Source organism: Suncus etruscus, chromosome 2 (assembly GCF_024139225.1).
Source record: "Suncus etruscus isolate mSunEtr1 chromosome 2, mSunEtr1.pri.cur, whole genome shotgun sequence".
NCBI lineage: Eukaryota > Metazoa > Chordata > Mammalia > Eulipotyphla > Soricidae > Suncus > Suncus etruscus.
Window position 1 is genome coordinate 67,002,984 of NC_064849.1, and position 12,970 is coordinate 67,015,953.

At 36.2% G+C, this 12,970-nt stretch overlaps 1 gene segment (V, D, J or C); it reads right to left on the reverse strand.

Annotated features, from left to right (window-relative positions):
* The window catches only part of LOC126001453 (T cell receptor alpha chain constant-like), a 713,101-nt gene that overhangs the window by 322,238 nt on the left and 377,893 nt on the right, over positions 1-12,970 (reverse strand). Inside the window, 1 exon segment of the C gene segment in view lies at positions 3,774-3,792. Within this exon segment, the coding sequence occupies positions 3,774-3,792 (19 nt within the window).

A 12,970-nucleotide genomic window follows, 5' to 3' on the forward strand; every position in this document is an offset into this window, starting at 1 on the left:
AGGAAGTCTAGAATTGGAGAGTAAGATAGACAATAGATTAGGGACCTTAGTGTAAAGGTAGAGGTAGAGGTAATGCATCTTGAAAAGGATGAAGGGAACAGGGATTGTTAGGAAGATAGGAGAAAATTTTAGAAATTTTAAGAAGTCATGATTTTGAATTGTTTAATGAAAATTGTATTCCTAGCATGTCCTAGATGCATCAGGATGGGCTATTGTGTCCAGGATATTAATATAATTTTAGTAATGATCTTTTAAGTGATTAAATAACTTCATATTGGAATTTGATATGCTGAGTTTTTCTCTGTTCATAACTTTGGCCTAGAAATCTGAAATCCTCTAAGGAAGCTATGTATTGAGATGCATTTTCTTCTTGCAATATGTGTAAACCTGCACATTCTGTTTTTGTGAAACTGGTCCTCAAAGCTGGACCAAAGCTGTTATTGTGGAGAATGATATTCAATCTAAAATTTTGAAATTCAAAGCTGGACAGTGCCCTGTGATGATAGAGAATAATATTAAATCTACCAAATTTGAAATTCTCATTGTAAGTGAGTCACCTTCTTGTGTTTGCCTTCATGGCTAAATTGAGACTATTAGAAACAACTTAAAGTGTTTCAATACTTTTGGTCTGCTAAATTGTCTCTAACAAAAAAATCTAAATGTAAGGATATGTAATTAAATAAATAATGGCAGCTACATTTCTGTTTATCCTCATTGTATACATATATGGAACCACATGTTTATGGTTTTGGTATCAGGAAATAATTATCTAATTCAGAGGCTCATTCATTTAAATATGTATCAAACAAAATTATTATACAAATAAGGATTTGTTTTATCTAACTTTTTATTACATTTCTAAGTGAGAATTACTTTAACATAATAAAAAGATTCCATGAGTGCTTTTAGGAAAAAGATAAATGTACAGATGACAAAATGAAATATTAGTAGAGTTAATCCAACAATTTTGGGTTATTTTTTCAAGGATATGAACTCATAGCACCCTTTCTATTTCTGAAGGTTAACATTCAACATGCATAAGTATAATTCTTACAATTTCTCAAATTCCTATAATTTCTCAGTTATGGATTTCTAGTAATATGCTGTGACAAGAAAACTACATTCTCCAAGAGCATCAGATAGTGCTCGTGAAAATATGCGCTTGCATGATACAGGGAAAAAGATTTAGCAATCATAATTTCTCCCAAAGATTTGAGAGAACTTTCTCTTTCACAATCTTATTAATAAATGACTATGACATTTAAAACTACTTTTCCCAAGATAAAGATTAATGTGCAAATGACTGTGGCCTGCAGGAACTCAGTCTTCATGGTTTTATAATTCATCAGTAATTATTCTTCCAAATCAAAAATGCTGAATGGTTTTTAGAATATTTATCCAATTTATTGTAACTTAACATACTTTTCTTCAAATTTTCTGCAGAATTTTTTTTGGTCTCACTTCTGAATGACCACTACCTGGGAATGAATCAGTGATATTTAGAGCAGTCTAATGAATGATCTAGGAATAAGTATGTATTTTAAGAGAATCAATTTCCAGCTCCTCAACTTCTCTTTATACCCTTGACTAAAACTTACATATATATTCTTCTCTATAAACCTCTGCCACAGTCTATGGTGATAATGTTCATTTCCTGTCTTCCACTTCACAAAGAAGAATCTTTCTTTTCAATACAGAATTAATATTGGTTAAAAAACAAACAAACCTGAAGCCTTAAAGAATTTTTTAATTGATGTCAGTAAAGCTTCTTTAAGTCAAAACAGCTTAGATATGATTCCAGTCACTTTATTAAAAGTTCATTTCCAATTTTTGATAGCTTTTATGTTAAAATTCTTTAAAAGTTGTAACATATGGGCCTGGAGAGATAGCACAGCGGTGTTTGCCTTGCAAGCAGCTGATCCAGGACCAAAGGTGGTTGCTTCGAATCCTGGTGTCCCATATGGTCCCCCGTGCCTGCCAGGAGCTATTTCTGAGCAGACAGCCTGGGGTAACCCCTGAGCACTGCCGGGTGTGGCCCCCCCCAAAAAAAAACCAAAAAAAAAAGTTGTAACATATTTAAGTATTTATAGAAATAAAATCTTTAAAAATTGCTAATTGTATTTAGAGTTTCGTTGGGAGTCAGATCCTTTGAAATATAGCTTAGCATAAGTACAGCCATTTTGCCTCGGACAGACATTTTGTCTCAGCATTGCCCTTAATCTGAACTCAAGATGTTTACCTGCCAAATGGGCAGGAGTTGACGCAGACTGCCCTTTAAGATTTTGACTACACAGGAAGGCTTGTTATAACATGTATGTACATGCAGGAGGCATGCTGGCAGAGCATTGTGATTTTTTTTTTAATTTTTATTGTGACCAAAGTGCATTACAAATCTTTCACTGCATCATTTATGGTACATAGTAGCAATGAATGAGGGGCATTCCCACCACCAGTTCTGTCCTCCCTCCGCCCCTATTCCCAGGATGCATCCCACATCTCCCTCCTCTCCCCCCAAGTATGCCAGTGCAACTGGTCTCCACTTTACAGTTTGTTGTAGAATGAGCATCCATTCCACCATCATTGGAGATAAAAAGGATAAGAAAAAGGGGAGAAAAAAATTTGGTGACAACTACCAAAAAAAAAAAAAAAAAAAAAAAAAAGGAGAAGAGAAAAAAAAAAAAAAGAAAAATGGAAGAAAAAAAGAAAATGGACCCGGCAAATAAAAATAAAAATAAATAAATCTCGAAATAATAACCACAAGTGTGAAAAAGAAAGAGAAAAGTGGAAGAACAAAGAGAGGGACAATAAAGTAAAAAACTAACAAATCAAAACAAAACAAGAAAAAGTATGGGTGTTGGAGTAGTAGGGTTTGGCATTCCCCCCACTTTTTTTTTTTTTGAATAGGCACAGTAATCATTGGGGAAGAAAGGGAATTCCCGTGGTCTAAGAGATTCAGGGTTTCTCCATCCTTGAAGCATACCATCATGGGATCAACTCCTGGCTCCATATATACTCATTACCCCATCCCATAGGCTTTTTTTTGTGATGCCAGGAAAGTTTCCTCCCGGTTGTGTGTGAGAAAATCAAGCCACTGTAGCTAGCGATCTTGGTATTTGCGCAGGTTATAGATCAGGGTCTAGATTAGAGTCTCTAGGTTCTAGAGGTTCCTATCCATCATTGTTGTGGTGTTCAGTCTTCTGTAACACTTGCTCCCTGTTTTCGTTCAGTCCCTAAGCCGAAGCCTAGGATAGTATGGATCCAAAGGTTCTGCTCAGTCTCTGTTGTCCAAGTTGGACCTCTGCAATAAGACATCTTGTTGTTGTTGTTGTTGTTTATGTGTCCTGGACTACAGCCTAGGGTGGGGTTTTCCTTATTAGTCCCAAGGTAGGCTCTGTTCAGTCACAGTTGTCCAAAGTCAGTTTTCTGTTGTTGGTGCTCTTATTTTTCACAGTTCAAAGGACGATAGTCTTCTGATTTCCATTTAGTGTTAGGTGATGTGATAGGACAGCCTGGTCTTAGGTCAAGTTTTCCTTTCCTCGTTGTCATATCATAACTGGTACAAGATGGTGCCAGAGTAGTGTTATAAATCTCCCAATGGAGCTTAGTTCCTGGTGGTGTTGCCTGAGCTGTATCATTTCTACGTCGGGGATGAGCATTGTGATTTTTATGAATATACCTAGAGATTGTATTGTTCATGTAATCAACTGTTATGAAATCTCCCACTATTGTTCACTTCCAATATAAGCCCTGCTTGTTTGAAATAAAATTGACACCTTGATCAGCATCTTTTGTCTTGGTGTCCCCTTTCTCCCACCCTTCTTTCTTTCAGGTAAGAGTCCTTTCCATGACCACGAATAACTGTGAGCCGCGGGCCGGCTCAGAGTTTAATACAGAAATTGATTTCAATAATTAGAAAAGTATGGTCGGGGCCAGAGAGATAGCATGGAGGTAAGGTGTTTGCCTTGCATGCAGAAGGATGGGGGTTCAAATCCTGGCATCCCATATGGTCCCCTGTGCCTGCCAGGGGCGATTTCTGAACATAGAGCCAGGAGTAACCCCAGAGTGCTGCCGGGTGTGAGCTAGAAATAAAAAAAAAAAGTATGGTCACAGGAAATAAAAATAATTGCAATTTCATATATGTTTTTGTTCTGGACACTTGCATGGTCAATAAAAAACTTTTCTTTTGTAGTAGGGGGCACACCTGGAAATGCTCAAGGCTTACTTCTGGCTCTGTGCTCAGAGATTACTTTTGGCAGGTTAAGGAGAATCATAATGGGTTTCTGGGATGGAACATGAACCAGCTGAACAAGTTCCCTATCCACTGTACTATTGCTCTGATAGTTTTTTAAAATTTTAATTTACTTTATTTAAAGAGCATGTATCACATAGTTGAGAAAGTTTAATCAGAATACATTTGTTTCCAGGTAAGTCAGAGAGAAATTATTAAAAAAGAAAAGAAAGAAAGAAAGAAAGATAGAAAGAAAGAAAGAAAGAAAGAAGGAATATAAAATACAGCAACAAGCAAATGTGCCAAAATTATCGTATCTCAATGAGTTCAGTAAGTCATTGTCAGAAGGTTTAGTAAACTCTTGTTGCTAACTGACATTTCTGTTACTTTATTTCTGAAAATTAGGTGGCTTCAGAGAAATATTGGCATATAAATTGTTGTGTTCCTATGAAAATTACAGTATTGAACAAAAATGAGTTGTGTTTGCTGCCGAAGGGTCCAGGAATTCCAAGAACTATTACTGTTATGCTGTTTTGTGGAGAGTGATTTTAGCTGCCAGGGCTTCTGGAAGTATCAGAAGACAAGGAAAGAGTGCCCACACTCACTCTAAAAATGCCCTGGTGATATCAGTACAAATATTAGCATATATAGACTTTTGGCCAGGCTGATGTCTCTGCAGAAGCCATAGAAGAGTGGTGAAGCAGGGCCATTTGATGAACTGGCAATTGTGGGTGATGGGTGCAGTAGGTATAGCATTGGCAGGGTGGGGACTCCCATGATTGCTTTCAGCTGAAAGGCTGGTGGCCCTGAAATTCTTTTTTTTTTTTATTATTATTATTTTTTTTTAATTTTTTTTTATTTAAACACCTTGATTACATACATGATTGTGTTTGGGTTTCAGTCATAAAAGGAACACCACCCATCACCAGTGCAACATTCCCATCACCCAAGTCCCAAATCTCCCTCCTCCCCCCCCAACCCCCCGCCTGTACCCTAAACAGGCTCTACATTTCCCTCATACATTCTCAATATTAGGACAGTTCAAAATGTAGTTATTTCTCTAACTAAACTCATCACTCTTTGTGGTGAGCTTCCTGAGGTGAGCTGGAACTTCCAGCTCTTTTCTCTTTTGTGTCTGAAAATTATTATTACAAGGGTGTCTTTCATTTTTCTTAAAACCCATAGATGAGTGAGACCATTCTGCGTTTTTCTCTCTCTCTCTGACTTATTTCACTCAGCATAATAGATTCCATGTACGTCCATGTATAGGAAAATTTCATGACTTCATCTCTCCTGACAGCTGCATAATATTCCATTGTGTATATGTACCACAGTTTCTTTAGCCATTCGTCTGTTGAAGGGCATCTTGGTTGTTTCCAGAGTCTTGCTATGGTAAATAGAGCTGCAATGAATATAGGTGTAAGGAAGGGGTTTTTGTATTGTATTTTTGTGTTCCTAGGGTATATTCCTAGGAGTGGTATAGCTGGATCGTATGGGAGCTCGATTTCCAGTTTTTGGAGGAATCTCCATATCGCTTTCCATAAAGGTTGAACTAGACAGCATTCCCACCAGCAGTGGATAAGAGTTCCTTTCTCTCCACATCCCCGCCAACACTGTTTATTCTCATTCTTTGTGATGTGTGCCATTCTCTGGGGTGTGAGGTGGTATCTCATCGTTGTTTTGATTTGCATCTCCCTGATGATTAGTGATGTGGAACATTTTTTCATGTGTCTTTTGGCCATGCGTATTTCTTCTTTGTCAAAGTGTCTGTTCATTTCTTCTCCCCATTTTTTGATGGGGTTAGATGTTTTTTTCTTGTAAAGTTCTGTCAGTGCCTTGTATATTTTGGAGATTAGCCCCTTATCTGATGGGTATTGGGTGAATAGTTTCTCCCACTCAGTGGGTGGCTCTTGTATCCTGGGCACTATTTCCTTTGAGGTGCAGAAGCTTCTCAGCTTAATATATTCCCATCTGTTAATCTCTGCTTTCACTTGCTTGGAGAGTGCAGTTTCCTCCTTGAAGATGCCTGTAATGTCCTGTAGTGTTTTGCCTATGTGCTGTTCTATATATCTTATGGTTTTGGGGCTGATATCGAGGTCTTTAATCCATTTGGATTTTACCTTTGTACATGATGTTAGCTGGGGGTCTAAGTTTAATTTTTTGCAAGTGGCTATCCAATTGTGCCAACACCACTTGTTGAAGAGGCTTTCCCTGCTCCATTTAGGATTTCCTGCTCCTTTATCAAAAATTAGATGGTTGTATCTCTGGGGAACATTTTCTGAGTATTCAAGCCTATTCCACTGATCTGAGGACCTATCCTTATTCCAATACCATGCTGTTTTGATAATTGTTGCTTTGTAGTACAGTTTAAAGTTGGGAAAAGTAATTCCTCCCATATTCTTTTTCCCAATGATTGCTTTAGCTATTCGAGGGTGTTTATTGTTCCAAATGAATTTCAAAAGTGTCTGATCCACTTCTTTGAAGAATGTCATGGGTATCTTTAGAGGGATGGCATTAAATCTGTATAATGCCTTGGGGAGTATTGACATTTTGATGATGTTAATCCTGCCAATCCATGAGCAGGGTATGTGTTTCCATTTCCGTGTGTCCTCTCTTATTTCTTGGAGCAGAGTTTTATAGTTTTCTTTGTATAGGTCCTTCACATATTTAGTCAAGTTGATTCCAAGATATTTGAGTTTGTGTGGTACTATTGTGAATGGGGTTGTTTTCTTAATGTCCATTTCATCCTTATTACTATCGGTATATAGAAAGGCCATTGATTTTTGTGTGTTAATTTTGTAGCCTGCCACCTTGCTATATGAGTCTATTGTTTCTAGAAGCTTTTTGATAGAGTCTTTAGGGTTTTCTAAGTAGAGTATCATGTCATCTGCAAACAGTGAGAGCTTGATTTCTTCCTTTCCTATCTGGATTCCCTTGATATCCTTTTCTTGCCTAATCGCTATAGCAAGTACTTCCAGTGCTATGTTGAATAGGAGTGGTGAGAGAGGACAGCCTTGTCTTGTGCCAGAATTTAGAGGGAAGGCATTCAGTTTTTCTCCATTGAGGATAATATTTGCCACTGGCTTGTGGTAGATGGCCTTCACTATATTGAGAAAGGTTCCCTCCATTCCCATCTTGCTGAGAGTTTTGATCAAGAATGGGTGTTGGACCTTATCAAATGCTTTCTCTGCATCTATTGATATGATCATGTGGTTTTTATTTTTCTTGTTATTGATGTTGTGTGGCCCTGAAATTCTTAAAGAAGAAGATCTATTGAATTATTTAGGACAAGTTGGCTGGAAAATTATTTTAAAATAATTTTAAAGGGACAACACAAAATCTTCATTGTGATTTCATTATATTTCATTACTTACATTTAAAATATGTTATAGAAGCTTTCTTTGAACATGTCAACACTTATGAGGGTAATTTGTATATATTTTGAAGCTATTTAAACATTTAAGGTAAAATATTTAGAATATTAAATTTAAATTAAATTTGAGCTATTAAGGTTAACAAAATATATATTTTCTAAAATGTGTGAAGCTGTACAAAGTTGTCCTACTAACACACTGAATATCTACAAATATGAACACTTTGATGAAAGTGCAGAATTGCAGTCAATAATAGTTATGATCTAACATCTTTTTTGAGGGGGAGTGTGATCTTCTGAGCATTACTTAGACTAGAGGTTCATTGGCTACTTGCATTACTTGACCAATAGTGCCAGGATCAGGTGTGATGTACTACCATACTGGAGAATGCTCCAAGATTGTGTATTTGAAATTATGGTGATGGTGGTGAAGGATTCTATATATGTCTATTAATACTAGTTTTCCCAGTGTAGGCAGAGTTCTTGCTTCTTACTATTTTATATTCTGTTGATCTCTCTAATGTTAAAGTCCACCACTACTATTACGTTGCCATCAATATATCTTCCTCAGCCTATTAACAGTAACTCTATGAACTTTTCTGCTCCTAAATTTGGTGTATATGCGTTTATAAGAGATAAGTTCGTCAGACTTAATTCCTCTTGTCTTATGAGATACCTTAAAGGGCAGTGTGCATTCTTTCATATGGAAGTCCCCTGTTTGATTTCTATTAATGTATAATTCCATGAGCATCACTAGAAGAAACTCTGAGTACCAAGAAAGAACAGCTCCTGAATACTGCAGAGTGTGATCCAAAGAACCAAAGCAAGAAGAGAAGCATTAAGCCTTCTTTATATATTGATCCCCTAGTGAATTTTGTAATTCCTATTCCCTTCTCAAATTCCCTTTAGCTTGAATGCTATTTGCCTGAATATGAGGATGATTATCCCTGCTTCTTTTACAGTTCACTTTTTGCCTTTATGACTCTTTTTCAAACTTTACTTTTAGCCTGTATTTATTGTGAAAGCTTGAGAGCTTGAGTGTGTCTCTTTTAAGCAACAGAAGGTTGATTTTGTTTCCTGATCAAAATACTGTCTTTTGATGGGAGAATTAAATTCATTGACATTTAGAGAACTAGTTGACATAAAGGAATTTGTTGTCATTTTTCTATGAGAATTTTCAGTGTTTGTCATTAGACATTGTTTTTTTTTTTTTGCCGTTTCCTCAATTTTTTCCACTTGATATTTGATGGTGGAATTTTTTGTATTGATCTGCTCGCATTTGCCTTTTTTGTTACTTTTTTCTGGATATTTTTGCTTTAAAGTTACTTTTTTGTTTACATATGACATTCTATTTCTCCTGTCAAAGTTTGTTAATATAAAGCTCAGGTTGTGAGGCCCCCATATAAAGTCTCAGTTTTTTTCCTCAGTATATAACTTTTATGTATTTTTCTAGTTCTAAGTGGGTTTTTGTTCTTTTTTTTTTTTTTTTTTTTTGGCGAGTGACCATTTAGCATTTCTCACAAATCTAGTTTAAAAACATGAAATGTCTATTGTTTGTTAATGTTTTCTATGTTTCTCCCAAAGCTATGTTTCCCTCAAATTCTATATTTCCCTTAGACCATCGTGATGGTCTGCCTGAATAGAAGATCCATAGTTTGAGGTATTTTTGCATTCAGTATAAATCTATCATACCTTTCTCTTTTAGGAAGTACAATGTCCACAGTGATTCTAACAAAATTACATAACATATATGGATTTCAATAAAACAGAAATTATTAGTTTCAGAGAAATCTGTGAAATTAGACATACAGACCTAATTTTAGAGTTCATGCATTATATGCTAGTCATTGATTTGGAAAAATTGTAAACATGGCTAATAAGTTAAAAAGATCGTCACTGAGAGATTTTCCTTGGTCTATGGTTTAGAAAAGTGTTTACAGCAACATTTTTAACATTTCTGTATAGGAACCTTTCTGGAGTTTAGAATAATGCTGCTACTTCTTTATTGAACAAGTGATATTCACTATTAGAAAGAGACTTGATAAATTACTATTTGGTTGAGTCTTAGTCAGACTAGGACTCCTTTGTAGATAAAATTCAAATTATAATTTAGAATTGTACCATGATTTTACCTTTTATTTATTCATACTCCAACCCAGAAGCATTTTAGCATAATTATTGACAGTAAGTCACATGCATACTTAAATGCTTATGGGACAGATTTTCTTCAAAGTACTGCAAAACAGGAAACCATGCCTCACAAATGCAGTATCCAGATCTATAATCAGTTAACTCCGCAGATTCACTATGCCTTCTGAAGCAATGGAATCCAAACTATAAAAATCATGGGTATACTGACACACAGCTTAAAACTGACAATCTCAGAGGACATATGGGTCAAATCAACTGCACTCAGACCAGCTGCACCTACCACCCACAATCACTATCTTGCCAATGGCCCAGCCTCACAACTTAATCACTGATCTTTGCAAAGACCAAACTGACCAAAACTCCAAGTATGCTGGTATTTGGGCTAACATCACCAGTATATTTTAGGAGTGAGTGTGGGCTCCCACCCCCTACCTTCTTGTACTGGGAGGCTTGCCAGGCAAAACCATGCTCCACAAAGGCATTAATATCAGCTACAGAGCTTGGAATTCCTGGACCACATGGCTGTATTTTTCAATACTGTCACCTAGTAGGAACATACCAATTTAGATGTCAGTATGAGTTAGATTCCACTTAATGTTCAGAAAAAGAAAACCAATAGATCAACTAGCAACAAATATATTAGTAAATATTCAGCCAATATTTAATAACCTCATTGTGAGAACGATACAATAAGTTTCACATTTTTATGTACTTTAAAAATATAATTTTATTACCACTTACTTGTAAAGAAACTATATAAGATACATTATTTCATGCCTACCAATGGAGCAAGCTTTGGGATGAGTGGGAATCTGAAGACAAAAGTGAAAGGAATTTTACGTTGGTGGTAAGATTGGTGTTGGATCATGAGTAGTAGAAACAAATGTGTCATGAGCAACTATGTAAATTGTGAACTTTAAATAAAATAATTTATTTTAAAAAGTACTCAAAAACACTTAAGGAAAGTAAGAGGTAATAGTGTTCTCTTTTCAGACTAATGATCTTATCAATCATGAATATATCAAACATGATAATATAAATGTGGTGGCTTAGTGTTAAGAACATGTCTTCATGTGTGAGGTCTTGGTTTGATCTCTGGAAATTAGTTAGTAATTAGTTTTTCATGAAATTGCTTCTCTTCATTTTCTACCATGCTCATTCTAGGACACTTTCCTAATATTATTCTCCCCAATCTGTTATGACTAGTTTATGCTCAGATTAAACAGTTGATTAAATATTAGGCTATTACTTTTGAATAACCTGGCCTATTGGGAGCCTTTGGTTAGCCTTATTAATTGTTCCACTGAGAGCACTTAAAATTTCATAGAATTATTGGCTCTGTGGATCTACTTCAGCTTTTCCTGTCTTTTACTCCTTGTGGGCAAGAATCACTAACACAATTGATGAGCACTTGGGAATCTCTCACTGTTTCCAAGCCACAAAAGCTTTCCTCTTCATAGACATGAAGATAAGCTAGATCTTTGCAAATACTGAACAAAAAAGATAAGAACAGGGGTGAAAATGTTTACTTTTAATGATCCTGAATACTGAGCCAGGAGTGTTCCTGAGTACAGCCAAGTGTGGCTTACCAAAGCTCCCATTTTTCCTTGCACCACCACAAAAATAATCTTGTGATTACCCAAGTATTCTTAAATTCAGCTGTGAAGTCATTGGGCTTGTATCAGCCCCACAACAAATCTATGTACAGTAAATTTTCAATTTCCTTGTAATTTTTTATTTTCTTCCCTGGGTTGCTCATGTCCAAATACACATTGCATTTTCCTATGCATAAAGTAAGATTTTATTAATATTGATTTATCAATTAATATGCTTTATTCCCAAGACATCTTAAGTAGGAACAACTTTAGGACTCGGTCTCTGACCACTGTAACAGGAAATCCCTTATAGTTTGACTCATATTTCTCATAGCTCTCATATTTCTGATCTCAGAGTTCTCCATCTTTCATCTGTAAACTACCATGGTAGATAGCATTGCAAGTCTGAATTTTATTTAAAATTTTTTTCAGGCTCAAAAAATTATTTTTGCAGTAAATAAAACATATTTTTTTCAGTAGCTTTAACATTTATGATCTGATGTACAATTACTACACCTCACCACCACCATTCCTCCCAACAATGCCTTTATGTTAGAAAATCCACCTCTTAATTTCCTCCAACCTTTATCCCAGTCTCATTTGATGATCTCAATTTTGTTATATAGGCTAACAAGTTGCCATCATTTGGTACTTGCTTCATTTTTCTATAAGAAAAGAGTATCTATATTTTATGGCAGTGTTTGCACCATTTTGCTTTTTAATATATGCTATTTACATATCAAATTGCAAGGTATTTAAAGTATATATTGTGATTTGATACATGCACAATTTGTGAAAGGATTCCCCCTATATCATTCACCCTAAATAGTTATCTACCTAAGAAGCAGGCCAGAATGGTGACTCAGCTATGTAGATCAAAAGGTCTTGAAGACAGTACACAGGATTAAAGCTGCCTTTATGTTCACTGTCACTCAATTATATTGCATTATAACCCAAAAGCCATTACAAGGTAGAATAATAAGTGATGTAATTTCAAATGAAGCAGACAAAAAGTGAGTCATCCAAGAGAGAATTTTATATCAGTCCTAATATGGAGTGAAATTTTAAGCAGACTATGTATTTAAACATCTTGAAACCTAAAAGGAATTCTAGACATGAAGAAACTAAAGTATTGGGAATTATTAGTTTAAAAGCTAAAGCTTCATAATTACTTAATGGAAGAGATAGTTTAAAACACTAAGAGAGAGGCTTTTTGGTCTTGCTAATATTTCTAGAGATTCCTAAAGGTAATGCAAATTGGTGACCTTATCAAGTAAATCCTCTGTTTTGACAGCTGGCCAAAGGCCCCCAGGACTGACTAGTTAGTCCTGGAGACCGAGAGCCCCCCACGCCAAGCTGGCTTTCAAGGCCAGGTCTGGCATCTGAGCTCTGGGGGGATGGGGAAGAGGCAAACTCCTCCCCTATGCTTTTTCATACTGGAGAGGGAAGCTGCAGCTGGACCCAGAAAATCCCACATGCCAGGATTACTGTTCCTCTCCTACAGGTATGGCTGGGAAACTGGGCAGACAACTGGCCAATGGCCTCCTGGACTGACCAACTAGTCCAGGAGACCAAGATCCCCCCATGCCAAACTGGTCTTCAGGGTTAGGTTTGGCAACTGTG